The sequence below is a fragment of the Nicrophorus vespilloides genome, unplaced genomic scaffold (assembly GCF_001412225.1).
Source record: "Nicrophorus vespilloides isolate i.1.1-1 unplaced genomic scaffold, Nicve_v1.0, whole genome shotgun sequence".
Lineage (NCBI taxonomy): Eukaryota > Metazoa > Arthropoda > Insecta > Coleoptera > Silphidae > Nicrophorus > Nicrophorus vespilloides.
In genome coordinates this window covers 253,510-275,541 of record NW_017096643.1, presented here as the reverse complement: position 1 = coordinate 275,541, position 22,032 = coordinate 253,510, and the positions used below count along the sequence as shown (strand labels likewise).

The window sequence follows — 22,032 nt, the reverse complement described above, 5'->3', positions numbered from 1 at the left end:
CCCCTTTCGGGTTTAACAGCCACCACAAATTTTTGTTGATTTTCGGAATTGAACCAACGACATTTCGTATCAGATGTTCGTGATTTAATATTTCTTATAAGAAAATAAAAATTCAAAAATGACAGTAATAATTAGATGAATGATAGAAGTGTTGCATAACGTGATGAAAACATAACCTATATTTAAAATTATGGGTGAAAAGTTAGCGGAGGTAAACAATGTTTTGGTTGTAAATGATGTGCAAAAGAATGACAATTTCCGTACGAAAGGTACGGTGTAACTTGGAGTCATTTTAAAATGATATGGTAATAATACAGATATTTTTTTAGCGGGTATCTTCTTGGCCGGGGTGGCTGGGATGTCCGTGATCTTCGGATTTGGAGCCACCGTTGCTTCCGCTAAAAAATCCGATCCAAGGTACTTTGATAAAGGACTAACTCGGAGTATTGAACTAGGCGAAAGTGGAGCCAATCTTGCAGCCAGAGCTCTGGGCTGGGGTACTCTGTATGCATTTACTGGCTGTGGTGTTTTGTTCTACACAATTTGGAAGTTCTCTGGAGCATCAAATGTAAAGGAAACTTTAATATTTTATTTTGTTGCATTTTTAGTTTAAAATTGTTTGCAGATGCAAGAGTTTAGACAGAAGATGGGTTCACTGCTGCCAGTTGTTCCGAAGAACAATCCTCCTCAAAGCCGAACAGAATTCTCTGGGATGAATGATTTGTTGGAATACCTCCAAACAATGAAGAGCAAGAAGGATAGTTGAATAATTTATGAAACAATATAAAAAAATTAAACAAAGATTAGATTAAAATTTAAAAGGAAAATCACTCTTTTTTCTTGCAAGTGATGTATGTAACAGGGCAAGTTAGGATCTTCCCACGGGGTCTGTAAAATTTCTTGTCAGTTTTGGGATCGACTGTATCATCGGTGAATCTAACGCCTTTCCTAACTGCTCCATGACCTCTCTCATTCGATGGCAAATCGTTCTCCTTGTTTTCCGGCTCGACCGTAGCATCAATGTCGCTGTTCTTCGTCACACTTGCCGATACATCCAGCTCAGCTTCATTCTGGACTGCAATATGTTTCACATTCGGTGGCGAATCGTCATCCCTTTTTATAAGCTCCGCTTCCTTGTTCTTTGTATTTTTGAGGAATGTATTGAGGTACACTTTATTCTGCTTAATTTCAGGTTGCTCCTTCTGTCTGCTGCTGCTCAATTTAGCCTGTGGTAATGCGAATCTGTACTTCCTTTTGGCGCACTCCTGGCAAGGTTTCCTCAGTTCTGGATCATTTAACCTCATTAGATCCATTTCGGTTCGGAGCTTCGTATTTTCATTGAGAGACTGCTGCACAGCCAATTTGCTAGTGCCCAGTTCCCTCTTGCACGTCTTCAGATTGTTGAAAAGGGTCATTTGTGACATCGATTCGATATCTAATTTCTTCATCAAACTTTCAATCTCCTCGCTAAAATTACAAATGATTAATGTGTAAAACGTGCGGTGGAATTTAATATAATATACTCACTCCTTGGATTTAACGATGCCGTTGAAGAAATCGTCCATTTGCTGGGCGGTCGTGATCTTAGCCAACTCCACTTGCTTCTTGTCAACCTTTTCTTTGTATTGTTCAATTAGCTCTTCCAGTGTTTTAATTCTTAGTTTTGTGATCCCAACCTCCAGACAGTACAGCTTTTCCATTTCAACAACATCCTGTTCCATACGATGCGCTAAAACCAAATTATCCTTTTGCAAAGTGTTAATCTGGTTCAACAAATTGGCGCGCTCCCTCTTCATCTCCACATAATGCTCCTTCATTATGGTCATATTCTGCTGCAATTGAACTCTCCTAACAAGTACAATAACAATAAAAAAATTAATAAAAGCAAAACGATAAAATATATAATAAACCTGTCATTCACTTCAGCAAACAAAGAATTTCCTTGAACAACATGATCCACAGACTTGTTTTTCAATAAATCTAATTCACTCTTCATGACTGCCATCTCTTCCTGCAAAGTCTCAACAATTTCATTGGTGCTTCTCAATTCCTGACTTTTTACTGCATAATTTTCGTTTAAATCTGCCACTTCCTCAATCTTGCTCTAAATTAAAAAAAGAAAATATATGAAAGACTAAAATAATATCTTGGCAATAGGTAAATACCTTCAGCTCCAATTCCATATAGTTGTTCTGAGAATGCAATTCTTCTAGTGTTTCCCTCAGATTTGCAGCATTCTTTTCCAAAAATTCAATTCTATCCCTGAGAATACCATTCTCAGCTATGACCTTTTCTGTCTCCTCTGTGACATTCCCATTATCTGCCAGCCTCTGTAAATTCTCAGTCTTCTCTATCAACAATCTGTTCTCCTCGCACTTTGTGTTAAACTCTGCTTCAAGCATTGCCAAGTCCTCTTTTCTGTTCTCCCTCAATGCATGACATGTCTCCTCCAACCCTTGGATCCTTTCCAACAGCTTCTTGCACTCTGTCTTGTCTGCATTTTGCAGTATCTCAATCTCCTGGATGTAATCCCTTTCCACGGCTGTGGCCCTTGATAATTCTCTCTGGAGTTCATGGATCTTCTGGTTGTTCTGTTCAAGCAGCTGCTCAAATCTATTCTTCAGCCTCGCTACGTATTGCTCACCGTATTTTTCGCCATCCAGATTATCCTCTTGCATTTTTGCTGTCGCAACCAGTTGCAACTTTATATTTTCGAAATCAGAAATGACTTAAACGACTAAAACCGTTACAAAAAGTTGCTAAAATACAAACTCAAAACTAAATAAAAACTTGAGGTAAACACCACCCTTGCGATAATTAACAAAGGCCGTTTTTGGTTCGATTCTTCAATGTTTATAACTGTTACCAACATTTAATTGCACAAAGCTCATATGCTGTTTGGGTTGCTTACTTCAGAATTTCAGAATATTTTCTTCTTTTTCTCTCCACAATTCATTCGGCTAACGGACCTTGCATAATTTTGCCAGCCACTGCTTTTATTAATTGGAGATTTATATAAACTGGCCTGAGTTACTGTGGTCAGGGGAAAAAAGCATGTGGGACGATTACACTAAATAACAGTTTTCAAATCGGGGTCTCTGCGATTCAGTACAAAGGTGTTAGGAAAGACTTCGGATGGATAATGTAGATTGATACATGTTTACGGACGCTACTTTTGTACTCCTAATAAATTTTAAAAGGCACGTATAAACTTTTACATTTTCGGCGCTAATCAGAGCCCGAACTGTTATCGGTAGATGGATAGTTGCTAATCAATTCACTATATAGAATTTCGGAGGCTGGTCGATATTGATTGCATACAAAAAGATGTGATTAAGAGAAGAATTGAAAATCAAGGACATCGTCTGGAGAATCTGATCATGACAGAAACATCGAAAAATTTGAAATGCGTCAGGACGATCGAATAAAATTACGTATCTTCGAGGGCCAGACTACCAATCGAAATGATTTTCGACGGCTAAATTTGGAAAAAGATGTAGAAGGAATCAAAAGACCAGAGCAAGAGAGAATCGAAACGATCGAACGATGCAATAAACGCGTCTTCAGAAGCATATACCAGCAAGAATGTCATGAATCCTTTACCAAATACAAGAAGGACGTGTACGTACCTTTCGATCTGTTATGGAAGCACCAGAGGATCGGTAGGAAGAATGTTAACATTGCGTTGAATACGGTGAGTGTGTTTTGCGCATTGTCGGTTTTTAATGTTGTACTTAATGTTAGGGAGAACCGAGGGATGACTTCAAAGAGGAGGCAATCAAGAGCAGACCGAGACTTTATATATCTCCGGCGTTCAGCGTCGACGATGTTCCTGACAAGAAGATGCGCGACCTGCTGATTGCCTTCATGTACACGACGGACTTCCGGAAAGCGGAAATGGAGGCGACGGGTCATAAGTGTAACGTGCGCGCCGGGTTGCCCATAGGTCAATTCCAAAGGGAGGTGCCCTTGACGTATCCCCCCGTTCCTCATGAGTGGACCAAAGGTTACTCTGAATGGGACAGGAAGCAGCGCAGGGCCTGTGTCGATCCTACCGAAAAATTCTGGGAGACCAAAGATCCTCCGGTCATGTACCATAACTCTCAAATGTGTTTCTCTTTTGTGTTAATTACAATCTTTTTTTTAAATTCAGTTGTGGTGCTTGCGTTGATCGCGTTAAGGGCATCGTACCGACGGAGGTTCGGGACGAGATTGCGTCGGCGATCAGCGATAACAAGCTGAGATTACCGCACGACAGGTTGATGCAAGGCTACACCGGATACAGGCCGGACACTGCGAAGGTGGTGCCGCTGCGCAAAACGGAACTTCCTGTCGTCCATCCTATGTTGACCACTAGTCAGGCAGTTACAAGGCGCTACGAGGAAGACTTTCAGTGTAGGCCGATTCGCGACGCAAATCGACGACAGAATTAAAATTATATAATGAGATACCATTATTGGAACTTTTTTAAATAAAGGAAACTGTCATCATGATATGGTTGAACTAAAATAATTATTAAATAATGATCTGAATATTGGATAGTATCTTTTATTGCATGAAATTACAAATGACATGCTACATGTACGAGTAAAATAATAATATAAAAGAAAATCATAATATAGTAAAAACAGTCAGTGTGGTTAGTTAATAATAATTTATATAAAATATATCCTATAATCATCATCATATGTATTTCTACAACTATAAATTTATAATATGTATTCTCCCTGTATGTCTTTGGTACGCTGTTTGGGCTTAAACTAAAAGAATAAATACATGCAAGGTGAATTGGTAGGATGGGTGATTCAGTGACAATGTATGGTAGGTATGTGTATATACCACCAAAGGATCTTTTCTTCAAGAATTATTCAATTTCATTATATGACTAAATTATATACATCGAAATGGCATCTGAATGTTGCCGATATCAACCGTACATCGAAACACACGAAATAAACTGGATATGAACGGACGGACAGTGGTCACACCGGATGTCCGCCAGGCGAAACGTTGCCGATGGCAATTGTGCATATTTTTCGTATCCTACTGTTCTCGTCCGGCGGCAATGTCAAACTCCTCCGTCAGCCGGGTAAAGTCTCAAGGTATTGCACGGGCTCCTTGATCTGGTTGGGCACGAGGTAGTCCTCGAAATCCAGATCGTCGTCCTCAGGATAAATCATCATGGAGATGAGAGGCGGTGGCCGGGGTAACCTTTTCAGACTGTCCCCGCACTCGTTCTCCACGCGGAAGATGTCCTCAGCGACTGTATCACCGGCTCCAACATCCCCGTTAAAGATGAAGTTATCGTAATCGTCACCCAAGTTTTCTAGTTTGTCATAAATTTCCGTGAAACGGATGCGGTCCCGCGGTTCCGCCTTCCAGCAGTACCCCATAAGGTCACTGATAACGGACGGACAGTCGTCGGGCGGCAAGAGTGTGACTGCGTCCAATATGAGTTTGACGACTTCCTCGTTGTTGTGGCCATAGTAGGGTTGCCTTCCGTAGCTGAAGATCTCCCACAGAACAATCCCGTACGACCATATATCAGATTCGAGGGTGAACCTGCCGTATAGAACACTCTCCGGCGACATCCAACGTACCGGCAGAAGACGCGAACCGCCAATCTGCGAAACCAAATCAAATGATGTTGCTGTTTGCAAAAGTTTTCAATATGCAATACCTTGTAATAGTCGCAGGTGTAAACGTCGCGGCTCATTCCGAAATCTGCGATCTTGACGACAGGACCGTCTGCAACTAAGCAATTTCTGCACGCCAGATCCCTGTGGACGAATCGTTGAGCGGCAAGATACTTCATTCCAGCGGCTACTTGCAGTGCCATCGACAGAAGATCTTTGGTCGTCAGAACTGGCACCGGTTGATCGTTTGGTCCTGGTCGAGACTTTTGCTTTCGAAGCACCTCAGCCAAATCGCCGTACGGCATATATTCGAACACCATTATCGGACTGGCTACGGCCTCTGTGGATAGAACGATCTTGATTACGTCAGTATTTGCAGAATCGCTCAATATATATAATGATGCTGATAATGTACTCACCGCCTCTCTGCACAACGCCTAAAAGCGATAGTATATTCTTGTGCTTGAAGGCACTCATTATGTCTACCTCTCGGAGAAAGTCCTCCTCCGCTTCCTGCGTAGCCGACTCCTTCAACACTTTTATCGCCACCACATCCACGTTGTTTGTATATTGATTAGTCAATTCACCTGAAACACAACACACGAATATTCAAAACTAAAGCAAAAATATATAACAGTCGTTACGTTGCCCATTTGTTCACATTTGTCAAGAGAAAAAGAAAGAACGAAAGAGATACCCTTTTTATATAATAAAAAAGTTCACTTGCACGAGTTGAATTTTACGCAGGAAGGAAGGACGGGACACAAACGTCAGCCCGGAGCGAAAAAAAACGGTTTAAATGGAATCCGTTTACTATTTAGTAGCTATACCAACCAACCATGTGATGTGTAATGTGAATATCATCAAAAGACTAGCGAAATGGAATCTAATGTGCCAGAAAATATAACAGAATGAACGCTTGTTTGTAATACACACACACCGTGTGTATCATCCTCATTCTTCTCTTCCTCATATTCTTCATCAAGTTCGCAGCACCAGAAAATAGCGATTGATTGATTTTCATTTGGTTATAATAGTTAATGCGCAATTCCGGTTTAACTTTGAAATATTTTCAAAAGCTCATACATAAAAATTAAATAGTTTAAATAAGAGGACATTGCAGATAATATATAAGAAGTTGAAATTTGGATTATATTCAAATATATGAAATATCTCTAGATCAGCGAAAATATTATTAGAACTTTTTATGTATTGATATCTTTACAAATCAAATTAGTTTCTGTAATTGTAGTTTTACGATTTGTAAACTATATCGAATATCGATTCCGAATGGACTCTTGCATGCGAATAACATTGAGTAACGCAATTGAAGTGCGAATAAACAAATTAGTGAATTGTATTCAACAACAGAAGTCTCATTAATTTGGCACATCGTAATTTTAAAATGAATATTGCCGGTTATATTAAATATTATTATTCTACATTTTGTTTTGGTATTTACTTTTTCATAATTATATCTTGTAGTTACATAAAACGACTATTTTAAAATAGTGGGCCGCGAATATATTTTAAGGGGTCCGCTACTAAAAAATGGTTAAGAACCAGTGCTCTAGATGATTAAATTTTAATATTTTGTTGATGTGTTTGTTTTATTCTGCTGATTGATAATAATAGGTCATAACTCTTATCGCGCAGCAAGCAAATATTGTTTGTTTGCATACTTGGGGGATGACCATGAAGATAATTATGATGATGTCGAAGGGATGGGAAGAAGAAGAAATAGCAAGGAAGACGGCAGCAATTTATATTATTATTAGCTTTCTTTTCCCGCATCTCTTCTTCACTTTTCTCCCATTCTCTCTCTACCACTCTCTCTCTTCGTTCCGCCTTCAGTCGGTAATCACCTTTCGCGCGGTCTCCATCGTTTTATTTTAAAAATATATGCATTTTTATATATACTTTTTATTCTTCCTCTTCTCGCTATGTGAGTGTTCGTATGATGTTTGTAAGTGGTAAAGTGTGTAAATTGACGCTATTCCATCAAATTGTGCAAGTTTTGCATTACGTAAACGAGCTGACTGAAAGAGTTTAGCGTACTTCTTTAATTTCTAATTTCGTTAGAAGAACAACAACGTTTTTCCGGTTAATATTGTTTATAGAAACGGTGTCGGAATCTTCATTTTTGCATTTAATAATGGTGGTGGTAAGTGCGTGAGTTGTCTGAATCTCGTGAACGCACACGTTCGCACTCTGCTGCTGTTGCCGCTCTTCTCGCAGACCGGCGGCGTTCTCGAATCCGTTACGGCGGCAGCCGAAAACAACAACAAACGGCATTTCATCGTTGGTAAAGAAAATCAAATAAAATACATAAAGAGAGAATAACTAGCATGTCCGGAGGAGGATTGACTCGGAAGTATTTATCACATTTTACAACGAAATCGGCGACGATACCTAGGTCGCGTGGATGGATGTTCGGAGGCACAAAGTGGTCTCTGATGGCTGCCGGAGGACCGGAACAGTTGCACAAGTACGTGGACAGGAGACACAAAAAGTACGGACCCATTTTCAGGGAGACACTCGGAGGTGGCGTCGACGGCGTCTTCATTTCCGACGTCAATTACATGCGACAGGTTTTTCAATTGGATGGTAAATATCCGGTGCATTTGGTGCCTGAGGCCTGGACGTTGTACAATAAGCGGTTCGGGACGTCGCGCGGTCTTTTCTTCATGAACGGTCAGGAGTGGCTCAATAATCGTCGAATCATGAACAATTTCCTGCTAAAGGGCGACATGAGTTACGTAAACGAAGCGTGCGACGTCGCCGCTCATAATTTCGCGCAGTTGATGACCCCAAAGGACCTGGAAATTTCACTCTACAAATGGTCCTTGAACACTTTAATAGCCGTTCTCCTAGGAGCACGCAACTATGAAGAGTACGTTCGTACCAATACCTACGATCTTCGAGAGCTAACCAAAAACGTTAAATTAATTTTCGACTCTTCGACGCGTTTGGAGCAGTTACCTGTGAAGTGGGCGTCACATAACAATTGGAAGCAGTGGACAAATTTCGTCCAATGTGTGGATATTGCGTTGGACGGCGCCACAGATTTAGTGATGAACCTAATGGACGTTAAATATGATGGTGGATTGCTCGAACGGATGATGTCGGCGATGCCCAAATCGGACGTTATCAAGGTGATCGTTGATCTGATCCTTGCTGCAGGTGACACCACCACATACACGATGCTGTGGTGCCTGTACAATTTGGCCAAACATCCGGAATTACAGAACAACCTACACATAAAGTCGAAATATTGTCCAGATACGAAGGTCACGTCGTATCGTAACTTTATTAAGGAGACGTTGCGATTGTATCCGGTGGCACCATTCGTAACGCGCGTTATAGTCGAAGAACCGGTAACCGTTGGACCTTATCGGATCGATATAGGGAACATCATCATACTGAGCCTGTATACGTCGGGGCGAAATGCTTCGTTGTTTCCGCGTCCGCATTCCTTCGATCCGGATCGTTGGTTCACCAGGTCGCCTGACATGCAGAAGGCGACATTGCATTTTGCGATGGGAGCAAGATCCTGCATCGGTCGGAAGATAGCCGAGCGACAGCTGGAGAGCACCCTGGAGATGATAGTCAAGAAGTACCACGTGCAGCTCGAAGTCGACGAGGACATCGAGATGATCATGAATATGGTTGTTGTTCCATCAAAAACGCTCAAACTTAAATTAACTCCCAGATAGTCTTTATATTGTGTTTTTTTTTTATTAATTTTAAGATATTTGCTCAATATATACTTGGTTTTATACGAAGACATTTGCTTGTCATCATCTTTATTTTTTTCCCCACTTATCTATCACCTTGACTATTGTCCCTCTCTCTCTCTTCAACTATATCGAGCAATTTCTTTTTGTAAAAACTACAAATGCAAAAAAGCGGCTAACGCGAATCGTGGTGCTCTCTCGTCTCGACTCGTGCTGCGGCGTGTAATTAGCAGCCGGATTTTAATTTAAAATTAGGAACCCGAAGAACAGATTAGAAGGAAGCGCGTCCACTCTGCATAATTAATAATAATTAAACTATGCGCTCCATTTTCACTTCTTAGACATGCGATACATTATCATCTTCTTTGATCTTCTTTTTTGTGTATTTACTAGTTACAACTTCGACCAGCTTCAACGCAATTTGGAGTTTATTCTAATTATTTGAGTTCAAAGATCATCCGTACGATGTTGCTTATCTTTCGCGTACGTTTGGCGGCTGCAGCTGTCATGTACAGTGGAATCTCGCATAACGAGTAAAATGAATTGTAAGAAAAATGACTCGCTTAACGAGCGACGATGAGAAGAGAAGTCCCGGAATGCTCGCTTTCTACAAAATTTTTATAACTTGTGTACACATATTACGTGTATTAAGCATCTTCGTTTTTATTTGTCAATAGTTTGCAAATATAACTAGTGTTTGCTGTAAATGCAGAACACAAATGTATTCTGTTCAACCATTATTATAATATATAAACACACTATGTACGTTTTTTTATATAAATAAATATTAAATGTATAAAGAGACCTCCACGAAGTCCCCAAATTGATACAAATTGGAAAACAGTTCCTAGTGTTAGTGGTCATTTTAGTTGTATCTTAGTGTTGTTTGTGTTCATAAAATTTCCAAATTTGTGTTTAGACATGTTATTTGTGTTTTTTTTTGTGCAAAATTTAATAAAACTTGCATGTCTCCGAATAAAAAGCCAAAAAATTAAAAGAACTATAGATACGAAAAACAAAATTTTTAAAAATCGAGACCAAGTTATATTTTTTTTTCGGCAAGGAATGCATTATCGTAATTTACATGAGTTTATATGGAAAAACGTGTTTCACTATACGAAAAAAAATCCGGAAATTTTGGAACGGATTAAACTCGTTAAGCGAGGTTCCACTGTATTTTTATGCGGCGACAAAAAAAAACATTAAGAGTTCAAAGCAAGAAAAGAGAAAAAAAGAGAGAAAGAGAATTTAAGCCGCGCGCCAAATGCGTCCATTTGGGTGTCGTAAAAATTAACGACGCAAACACTTGAAGAATCCTCCAAAACGGAATACATCCTCCTCATCAACAACAGAAGAATAAGTGATCCTTGTTCATCTGAGACAAGTGGCGATCTGCCGCCGTTCTGTACACTTCTTCTATTACGATGTAAATGAATGAATGTTAGCATGTGAGAGAGGAAAATAGCGGCTAATTTAAAACGCGGCTTTAATCAATTTTAAATGTGCCGTCGGGCATCGAGCAATTAAGAGACTAGAAGTAATTTATTCATCTCACAGAACGAGAGACGCTCACGCCTCATTTAAGTCACATGAAAAAGTAATATTCAGTTTGTTTGCTTTCCTAAGATTATCCAATGAATTCGAGAAGGAACGTACCTTGCAATCTGATCGTTGTACAGACGAGGAAGAAGGAAGGGGGTGAAAAATGAATGATTACTTAGCTTCTGCTTCTTATAGCAGCAATTCGATTAATACTGCAGAAAGTTAAGTTTACTATTACGCACTTATTTTCCGCTAACAATTTCATTCAGTAAATAGCATTAGGGTATCTCTTTAGAGTTGCGGCTTATAACGTCGTCACCTTAAATATTATACAAGCATTTTAAAGTAAAACTAAGAAACCAACAACAAAAAAACAGAGCGCCTCACCCCCACACTCGCGAAACAATGATTACGCAATGAAAAAAGAAAGAAACACTCACCTTTGTAGACTTTGCCGAAGCATCCCTCGCCGATTTCTTTGAGCAGTTCGAGATTTTCCTGTCGCAGTAGTAGCACGGGGCCGCTTGAACACGCCGAGTACTGGGGATTCGGGGCATATCTATCTGCTACCAGAAGATTCCTCTTCAAGACTATAGGCGAGGGCTGCAAATACAAGATTATTACGTTAATAATATTCAACACTTTTTAATAATGTTGTTATTAATCACTTACCGATTTTGAGCTTTTGTTTCTCATCGAGAGGTGTTTCAGGAGCTTGCAGATGATTACTATGATGACGAGACTGATGAATACTACGCCAACTGTTCCAGTTATGTATTGCACTCCTTGGGAGTCGGCTTCTGTCACTGGAGCTACTGTTGGTTCAACCTATCATCAAATAATATGTAATCACAGATCATCGATAAAATACAATAATTGTTCGGAAAGAGAATTTGAAAAAGAAAACTCACAACGTAGATCGTAGATTCGGTGGCGTTGGTTAAAAGTTTCGGTGTTTTGGCTGCTCCCTTCGTCGTATCGTTGTTCTGCGGTGGCAAAATATTTTCTATAGGCCTAGGATCAAGCGGCACTAGAAAGTAAAAAATAAAACAATTACGTCAAATTACCAAACAGAGTCGTAAAATAACTTGAACTTAAATTAAACAAGCAATGTGCAAGTTTCAGAATAAGAAAGAAGAAGTTGTAAACATCAAAACTTTGTTTTAGTACTTAATATTTCATGATTCGAACAACATTTTTTTTTTGTTTATATCATTAAATATAAGTCCCATTGGGTCTTTTGTTTGTTCGCATTGGCCCAGTGCAATCTTAAAGTGCACTTGTGATTTAGCTGAAGAGAGAAAGAAGAAAGATGATGATTGAATTATTGGTTTGGAGAAAGAGAGACAGAGTTAATGAGTGAAGGGGGGAAGAAGTGAGGTTGGCAGTTCAAGTGGATGTTCTTCGTCCCTTTTCGTCTCGCACCGAATAACGAAGCGCCACAGAGATCGTGACCCAAAACTCAACAACCACCTGTTGTCATTTTTTTAGAGGAGGAATGGGTGGAGGAGGAGGTGCGGCGAGGAGGATGAGAAAGCGACAACTTTTCACCCACTCCATACACCGTCGAATTCGGTCGACCATTGTTCAGCCACCTCCGGGTCCAAACACAATAATAAATCTCCATGGTAAGAAGATCCACGGATAAGGAAATGAAGTTATCCTCGACGGTTACTTGCTTTATTGCTGCACGACGGTGGTATGCATGTATGGGCAGTAGGTGCGATGATGATGATGAGATGGATCACCCACTACAGATTCCGGCGTGGGCAGTGGTTTCTTAAAGAACACAATGATCAGTTGATGATGATGTTGTTGTTTGTTGATGAGGATCAACTTCAAGGGCTGAATCGAAAACGAACCTGACCCATTATAGAAAAGAAAAAAAAAAATGTGGGCGACATGGATCGCTCTTAGCTTCTGTGGATAATCCGCCTCTTTCCATAATCGTAGAAACAAAAGGAAATATCTGTTCTCCATACTGTATGATTTCATATTAAAAGAAGAAGTTCATCCGTTCATGTAAAGTCATAGAGGAGTATATTATTATGCAAATTACGTAAATAATGCGATACGAAATGCTAAATCTTCTACCATAAACGAAAAGACTTAAATACATCCCGATTATCTATCACCATCTGGGATATGCACTCCATCATTATCATCACCTGCAACTATTTTAATATCGTTTATTGCAGTAATCAATTATTTGTACGAATCATTATGTCTATTAATTATAAAAAATTGCAGCAGAACAGACCTACTGCAGCAGAGATGGCAACAAACAAACTTTAATTGAGTTGAATTTTTTTATTTCATCCCGCAACCGTTTCGATTTGAATCGAAGTTAGCGGAAAATATCGGTTGTCATGGTTAACATCGCCAATTATCGAAGGTTACACGAATGGTGGGTTTTGTTGGATAGATAAAATCGCTAAAGGAGGGTGGTGTTTGCAGCAAATTGCAATATCAAATTGCGAGAATTTACATCTCCCAAATAAATTTCATGAACAGGAATTGTATGCAATTATATACATTTACTCAAGCGAATAATGTTATATCAGTGTTCGAACAGTACCAATTAATGTCCGACAACTTGAGAAATATCTTAATTAGGAATTTTTTTTTATAAGTAATAATTGGGATGAGCTATGAATGAAAGTGGAAGGAGGTGTATTGAGTGAATCCAAACATACGAAGTAGTATTTTACCTGTGATCCTATTAGGGCATCTCTGGTCTTTGGTAGGTGGAAGTGAATCGTGCGGACAGAGGCACGTGTACGTGTTATTCGTGAAGGGTTTGCAGGCGGCGTCCGCCCCGCACACCCCCATCGTGCATTCGCCATCCCTGATGATATGTACCCTCTCTGCAACAATAGAACAATGAAATATTAATTTAATGTGTCAGATGCAGTGGAATATTGAAAATGCGAATAAATACGTTCATACTAAAAGTCAATGTCTCCCAAGAAGAGTATCCTTAATAAAATATCGCTAAGACAACCACCTTATCGGGTCGCTCCCGGAAGATGAGAAGAAGCAGGTAAAAAAAAGCGGACAACATTCTCTACAATTAAGCTAACAGGATGATGTCTCTCTCTCTCTCTCTCTCATTCTCTGAACGGGATAAATTTTTTCTCGTATCTTAATAACGCGTTGGCCTTGTTTTGTTTCCACCGACGAAAACCTCGAGGGTAGGAAGCACCCTTTGATCCGGATGCAAATATTTGATCCCCTCCCAAAAATTCGTTCAATCCCACCCCTTCCTTTTTCTTATATCCGGAAAACTTGTAAAATCATCCACTGGGTTTTGACTTCTTAAAAACTTTACCAATTATTTGCTTTCATCAATTGAAATTTTAAATATTTACTCTGCGCGTTTCAACGCCGTTTATTGGTAAACCAACCGGAGTTTTCAACCTGTAATCCAATTGAAAGTGAATTATAAAAATATGCCTGCACGTGCTTACAACTGTTTGATTCGTATTGGAAACTAATGTGAATTTAATAATAGCAGTTAGTCACATGCTATGCGAACGAAAATAAACAACATTTAGAGCGGAGGCATCACTCCATACTTTGCATTAGTTTTTATTTTATATTTTTTTCATTTCATTTTTACGAGGTAAGTGGATGCGGCAATTTTATCTTCTTTCCGCATTCAAACGACAAATCGTCGCAAACCAAATAGGGAAATTTACGATTGGTTTCGATTAATCTATCGAACAAAATTGGCGAAAAGCTAAATAATCTGTGCGCCAAAAAAAAAGGAAAAACGAGAGATCGGGAAGAAGGAGAAGAGTGAGCTAAAAAGAGAGAGAGAGAGTTGATCATCCGATTTTAGATTTTTGTTGTAAATATTTAAATGCCGACACCCCATTGTTTCTTTGCTGCGAATCGAAAATAGACCGCAATTGTGTACATGCCAGCGGGCCCATCACGTCTTCGCTGTTTATCATTTACACTATACTTTTCGCAACTTCGTTATTTCTGTATTTATACGCGGAAACGGTTCGCGTTTCTATCTCCTATAAACAAAATCCAATCGTTGACATCTCACAAAACAAAAACAACAACAGCCTATCGCATATTATTTCTAACGTTACCCGGCAGCCTCCATCTTGAATACCTCCATATTGTAAATAACAACTGTAAGCGCCAAAGCTCAGCTAATATGCTTCTTCCATTAGATGCTATCTATTAGGGTTTTAAAATCCGTTTTTTTGAAGAAATTAAAACCCGATATTTGAGCCTGGATGTAAAATATACACATGTATTAATTATTTGATACAAAACATAAATATTTCGACACAAAATCGTCTGTTTACTGAAACAAACAGAAAATTGGGAAGGAATTAAGTCTTATTCTTAATTTTTAAACGAGATGGAATAAAGGTCATAATAGAAAAATCAATTCATCAAATATTTTCAAGAACCTGTGACCTTTTCAAGTCCTGCCTAAAAAAGATTTTTTTTTATATTTTAAGGTACAAACACAAAATAGATTCATTATTTAATTCTCTAAAGCAGCATATCTAAAACTTTTTGCTCTTAAAAAAATTTCTGCGACCCCATGAGGAATGTGTATGTATAGAAAAACATTCCGGATTGATCTGTCATCTATTTTTCTACTACCCCCCAAATATTTTTCTCGACCAAGGGGATCGCGAGCACCCTTTGGAAATCACTGCTCTAAAGTTAAAAAAAAAAAAACATTTAGAAATAAGAAATAATATTTTATAGTAATTTTTTGTTATTCGCTTTTTTATATTGAATGAATTTTATTTTGATATATTTTTTAATTTTATATATGTCACAGTAAAAGTAAATAATAATTTTTTTTTGTTACACAACTCTAAATATGCAACTTTATAAACCTAAATGAACATTTACCGACGTCATTAGGTAAATGTATACATTTACCGATTTTGAACTTTTGCCGTAATATTAAATAAATAGAAAATAAGTTGTAAAAATCCTTTCTATTTTTTGTGAATATTCGAAAATCGGTTTAATTAAAGTCGGTTTTTGTATAGTAAATCCTAATAGCATTACTTATATCATCATGAAATAACAAGTTTTATATATGATTGTATATCTTCATATTATAAAATGATCATATTTGATATTCAAGGTGGATTCTTGTTGTTTGCAATTAATTGGGAAATGAAAATATAAAATATTTGCATTATACAACCTATATATAATATTTTGGAACGGTTGCGCTTTGATGGTTCAACAGTATAGTTAATTAAGCCGGTCAAGCGGGTGAGTCCAAAAGTATTTTCGAACAGGTAATTGAGTTTAGCAACGACAGCAAATTTAAATTGAATCGACAGCCCGATTGAAATATCTGTACGTGTATATGGCTATATATATATTTGTGAGTATTTAGAAATGCAGTGGTAGTACGATGAAAGGCTTCCCCCCACAAACATTGCAAATGGTAATCAAAACCAAATAAATTGCATTGCCACTTTTTTTTTAGTTTTTCTATTCATGTTTTAAAGCCTTTCACAATCAAATCCCTTATTATAGACTCTTCCTAGTTTATCACTTACAATAATTAAAACAAAAAGTTTTCCGAATGCTCATCGATTAACTTTAATAAGCGATGCAATTAACGCTCGCCATTTATGCAACCAAACTTGCCGTTGCATTTCAAACGAATAACAAAAATAACAAGCAAACAACAACGTTTTGAAAATAAATAATAAGGATAACGATGAACCGAAGTTTACTAAACATTATTCGAATTGGAAACCGGAAAATGATGAATTGCCTGTTAAGTAGTTGGAAATTTCTATTCGGTTCAATAGATTCATTGACATATTCCAGATTCCATACGATACGCACACTTTCGTTGGCACAAATCACGAAATGTTTACACTGTTTCACCGATTTTCCAATAAAGTATCTTCTCTTTTCAAAAATAATATCTTAGAAAATTACAATATTATGAGAAATCAATGATTTAATATGTTTATAAAATAATGGAATCAAACTTAAAGGTACGTGGAATTATATGCCAATACACATGGAATAAATTATTTATAATACGAAGGAATGAATAAAATAATAATAAATGGAATAAATCAATTTTATCTTAGAATGTTCCCGGAAGAGCTTCTAATCTAGGGTTATCACGCTCCATGCAAGAAGTCAAGCAGATCGGTATTTTCTACAGTATATCGAAACAACAACGCAGCAGCAGCAGAAGAAGAAGAATTATGAGAAAAGGGCAGACCGTGGATGCAGTTGTTGTTGATTTTATTCGTATTGTTTGCATTCCGAGTTTGTGCGTGACTTTCGCACGGGCTCTCCTTTTTTCCCTTGAGGTGTCGCACCCGGTGGCGGCGGCACGTCGAAATGTCGTACATCCCGAAGAACCCTTCCGCACGCGCTCCCCCTTAATGCCCCTCTTCCCCCAAGCATCATCCACCTCGCCCGCAAGATAAACAAGCTTGTACCGTTTCAAGATGAGCAGACGGACGGACGGCTGTATCTGCGGCCGGTGGCAGCTGGAAAACGCACAAAAATAGTCGAATTCTTCTTCAGACAAACACCAAATGGATCGGATGTTGTTATCCTCTGCTCCACTTCACGATGAAGCGACACTCACGTTCCTACTTTCAGCCCCATCAAAAATTGTTGTTCTTTCTAATCGATTTTCGAATGCGGAACGCAATGTGGGAGGCCGAAAAAGTCGAAACAAGAGTGAGAAAACAAAAATACAAACAACAACAATAACACCAACACAGATTTTCCGTTGGAAAATTTGAAAGGCAACATGCATCGTTGACTTCAAATTTTTGGCATTGAATAAAATTTACCAACTGGTCCATAATAACATTTTACACTTAAATTCATTTTTGAACACAAAAAAAAAACAAGAGTGCAGTTCCTTGCATCCTGAAAATGTACCAAGTATTCTGCATTCTGTTATTTAAATAACAAAATTTAATCGTAAATCATATTACTTATATTTATGTTTTAATAAATTATAAAATTTGTAATAATTTCGATACAAAACACCTGAGTTTGTTTTATTTTCTTAATACAAATAAATTCAATTGTTTATTTACGTCTCAGTTTTATCATTGTTACACAAACCATTCGTTTTCTGTCTTCGATTTTTGTCTTCGACTCCGTAACAAAAAAAAGAAGAAGTTTTCTTTCATCCGCTTATTATTATATTTGTATTTTTAATTGCGGCGATAAAACCGCCGGACGCGCATTGAAACGCGCCTCGGCATTAGAAAAGTTTCTAAATTTAGATTTGTGGTAATATTAAACAACTTTTGATTTACGTGTGCGAACAAACAAATTTGTGCAATGATTTTTTCTTTAAAATATCTTAATTGTTGATTTAGTGTAGGTTCAAATAACGAAGAATTTAACTTGAACGGGGTACGCTTACTGCTTCTTCGATTTTCTTTAGTTTCCGATGTGATGCAATAAATAGCTAGAATGATTTAATATTGTCGACGCGATGTATAGCAGTGTTAATGTCAGCGGGAATCGATTTAAATAACAAGTTGCGCTTAGTATTCGCGTGTTTCGGTTTCTTCGTACTCGTATAAATCGGGATGTGGAACATGTTGATGATGATGATTAGATGAAGGGAGAAGAGCATGGTGATTTAGATGCGATGAATGTGCGGACAGTTGGCGTGCAACAGACCATGCGACCGCACTGAACGGGCCCCTTGTTTTCTGCAAGACGACGACAACGGCGACTCGCACATTGTTGCTACCGCTTCTGACGTTTGTTGTTGTTGCAGTTGATGAAGATGTTGGGCTTCTGCTGTTCGCCGACCAGTACAGATTAAGTTTATAATTTGTTCAACATGAAATCTCTTTCTACTCTCTATCTCTCTCTTTATCTTACTCAAGGATGAGAACAAAGCGGCACATTGATGAATCGGACGCACTTTGTATCCTGCAGATAACGTCGACACCGACAATTGTTCGATTCACAAGGAATTCCGCTTTAACTTGTTATTATTTTTTTCGGTGATTCTGTTTTCACAGTTTTCTTTTTAAATTATATTACTTAAGTTCTTTTTATTGCATTTACGCAACAGCTCAATCGCACATAACAACTATGTTTCTGCTTCGAGGATCAAACAAAAGTCAATCATAATAATCGATTGCCACAGAAAAAAATAAACACATCATAGATGTCAATTAAAAGTAATATTTTGTAAAATTATTTTGAAATAATACATTTGCAATAGATATAAATTATCGCTACTTGACACAAACTAATAAATTTCACTATTAATAACATATAGAAATAAAGACATATATCTAATCTAATATATTAAAACTATATTCAATTGCGGAACGAAACAAACGAGTTTGGACAGCGACGCGCATCGCAATATTCAAATAAATCTGGCTAAAAATCAAATAAAAACTTGTTTGTTAACAACAATTGGGTTGCATAAATGCGACCGATGTGGCAGCGTCAGTTGCATATTCGAAATTGTTGTTGTTATCGAACAACCGGCAAGAACAGTATTGGTATCGGAAATAAATTGATATTTATAATGCGGCAATTTTATACCAGAGTCCATAAATAAAACATATTAACATTTTATCGAATGGAATAATAAAGAGCGAAACGTTGCAAAAGAGCGACACGCCGCACTCTCCTGAATTATGCCCCGCAATAATCGAAAACGATAGGGAAAATGGAGAATATTTCTAACTAATTATTTTTCGATTATGTTCATGTTTATATTTTCGAGAGATACATGAAGTTCCAACACGCGTTTTCGTCTCGATCAGTTTTGTAAGATGCAGTTTTGCGCGGTTCTGATCGTTTGTGTGTGTGTGTCGTAATCCGTTCACCCACAATGGTCCATTTACTGGGTCACTTACATAATGGCATTTTCCGACGTCGCTCTAACAACTTCTTCGCCGCGCACTCAATTTATTCCACCTCTGGCGAGCGTTGGGTGTGTTCCTTTTGACAAAAACCCAGCAGAGTCCTCTTTTTATCTCTTCATCCTTCTCCACATACTTCACCATTCGACGGAGTAGAAAGAAGAAAGTTCGGCCGAACGAAGTTTGCGAAATGCACGCACAAAGATGGATAAAAAAAGGACATCAGGTTTGATAAATTCCGTTGCCGCATACACATGTCCCCTCAATTTCGACTTAAATCCCATTTCGATCAAAGCTCTATAGTTTTGCCTATTGGAATTCAACGCGTACGTTTCAACTCTATATAGAGCCAAGTGTATATAAAAGAATGTTCATTGTCACGAAATGGAATCGATTGATGATTTCTTTGTTTTAATTAAATCGTGAGAACAAAACCTACAACCTAATAATATAAATTACATGTATATTCAACAAAAAACATGAATTGTTTCATTCAATTCGAGAATAAATATATAAAAACTGAGAGAAAACTTCGTATTTTTTATTTTAAATTAAATAACACACATCTGGTTTCTGCTTTGCTTTTCTTTTATTTGAAAAGTTATAATTTTCGCTCAATTTCCTACCGAACGTACAAACTTTTCGCTCCCTACAAATTTCGATTGATTTTAAATAAGGTACACAAAGATGATTTCATTCACTGCGAACTTTTCTTGAAAGAACAACAACGCCATTCGATAACTCAAATTTTGAATTTTCATTTTCAGCAAAATGCTGTTATATTATTTATTTCAACTACAGATATACTGTATTATTATTACTTTATTATGAATATACCTTTAAATTTGATTATTGTTAATTATTTTTGTTGTTTCTTTTCATTAAAAATTAATTTAGTAATTTTAACAACTCAAACATTTAGTTAATCTTTTCATTTTCCTAAAATGTATTGTTATTATTATAAATTAGTTTAATGATTTTATACTTGTAATGAATATTGCATTACATTTAACGTTAAACTACAGTAACTAACTTTTATCTCGTTCAATCGTCATTATCTCGACCGCGTCTGTAGACCATACACATTCAGATAAAGCACACGGACACTTGTTGTCTTATTCTGTAGAACAAAAATTACCTTAACGAAAAAAAATTGAAGTTGTTGTTCGAGATTTGAAGATAATGCAATTAATATGGAAAGTAAATCTGAATTTAAAGAGCGAACATATTTGTGTGACTCTTTAATTGCGAATTGGATGGATGAACTTACTTCATATATATATATAGAGACTCAAAAGTTTATAAAAGTTGTTACTTCCTCGATTGTTTGAAAAAGTTGCGGAAGCAATTAAACGTTACCATTAAGCAGTTAAGAGTTTGCGAATCGCGGGCAAAGATTTAAATGATATAAACTTTCAAAAGTTGATTACATAAGAATACATGTTTACAATTAATACGAACCGTTTACGTCGCTGTAATGCTGATGATCCATTGTCAATAACTTCCCCCGAATTCGAACGTGGATGTAGCAGCAGTAGCAAATCTACTATTTCTTGTTCCTCCGCTATTGGTAAAGAAATGTATCCATTCACAGGAGATAACACATTGAAGGATCGTCGCGCACGTCCATCGCGATGTACTACATTCGAATAACTAACGCAAAACAAGCAAAGTATTTTCCGCGCGCACTTTTCCGGTGCGATATTCAAATTACCCTATGCAAAGCGAGACTGTCTGACCGACTGACGAAGGAGGTGCCCGCTCGGTATTTGGTGATTACGCTGTTGCTGCTGCTGCTGCTGTTGCCGTTACCGCTGCTGGTGCTGCTGCTGTTACGCTCCCACCACCACCATCACCACCAACCAAAGTCGCACTCCACCACCGACGACCCGACCCGACCCCGATCCGCCTTTCCCTGTGCGAATGGATCCGATGAACAGAACAAACCAATACCAACAATATGAGCAAAAGAGTTAAATAAAAGGAAGAAACTCTGAAGGATCTAATCGCTCTCTCTTTCTCTATGTCTTTCGTTCTTTCCCGATGATGATAATAAGGCCAATAATTGATCTCCGAACCCCATTTCATTATCGTTATTTATTTTCCAAACGAAAATCTCAGATAGTGAAGACTAACGACTTAAGAGTGTTACAAGATTCGAGTATGAAATGTCCTTTCAGAGAATTCTACATCACCTAGTTTTTCCTCACAATTTGTGACAAA

The 22,032-nt window shown here is 37.8% G+C and overlaps 5 protein-coding genes across 5 annotated transcripts; 3 read left to right on the top strand and 2 right to left on the bottom strand.

The window, feature by feature from the left end:
* Nucleotides 1–149: 149 nt before the first annotated feature.
* On the top strand, nucleotides 150–838 carry LOC108557719 (transmembrane protein 242). The gene is made up of 3 exons (XM_017914362.1): nucleotides 150–269; nucleotides 330–568; nucleotides 626–838. Exons 1-3 carry the CDS (start codon nucleotides 191–193, stop codon nucleotides 764–766), a joined length of 459 nt encoding a protein of 152 aa, XP_017769851.1. The 5' UTR covers nucleotides 150–190; the 3' UTR covers nucleotides 767–838.
* Nucleotides 810–2,794, bottom strand: LOC108557714 (protein Spindly). Its single transcript, XM_017914358.1, has 4 exons — nucleotides 2,166–2,794; nucleotides 1,911–2,104; nucleotides 1,528–1,848; nucleotides 810–1,467 (listed from the first exon to the last, which is right to left on the bottom strand). Exons 1-4 carry the CDS (start codon nucleotides 2,676–2,678, stop codon nucleotides 828–830), a joined length of 1,668 nt encoding a protein of 555 aa, XP_017769847.1. The 5' UTR covers nucleotides 2,679–2,794; the 3' UTR covers nucleotides 810–827.
* A 557-nt stretch (nucleotides 2,795–3,351) lies between these two features.
* Nucleotides 3,352–4,443, top strand: LOC108557718. Its single transcript, XM_017914361.1, has 3 exons — nucleotides 3,352–3,694; nucleotides 3,745–4,091; nucleotides 4,154–4,443. Exons 1-3 carry the CDS (start codon nucleotides 3,407–3,409, stop codon nucleotides 4,431–4,433), a joined length of 915 nt encoding a protein of 304 aa, XP_017769850.1. The 5' UTR covers nucleotides 3,352–3,406; the 3' UTR covers nucleotides 4,434–4,443.
* A 215-nt stretch (nucleotides 4,444–4,658) lies between these two features.
* On the bottom strand, nucleotides 4,659–21,609 carry LOC108557715 (BDNF/NT-3 growth factors receptor-like). Its single transcript, XM_017914359.1, has 8 exons — nucleotides 21,271–21,609; nucleotides 13,627–13,782; nucleotides 11,827–11,945; nucleotides 11,588–11,743; nucleotides 11,356–11,518; nucleotides 6,056–6,223; nucleotides 5,681–5,976; nucleotides 4,659–5,624 (listed from the first exon to the last, which is right to left on the bottom strand). The coding sequence occupies exons 1-8, from the start codon at nucleotides 21,299–21,301 to the stop codon at nucleotides 5,082–5,084; spliced, it is 1,632 nt and encodes a 543-aa protein (XP_017769848.1). The 5' UTR covers nucleotides 21,302–21,609; the 3' UTR covers nucleotides 4,659–5,081.
* On the top strand, nucleotides 7,157–9,423 carry LOC108557717 (cytochrome P450 315a1, mitochondrial). Its single transcript, XM_017914360.1, has one exon. It carries the CDS (start codon nucleotides 7,985–7,987, stop codon nucleotides 9,350–9,352), a length of 1,368 nt encoding a protein of 455 aa, XP_017769849.1. The 5' UTR covers nucleotides 7,157–7,984; the 3' UTR covers nucleotides 9,353–9,423.
* Nucleotides 21,610–22,032: the final 423 nt, after the last annotated feature.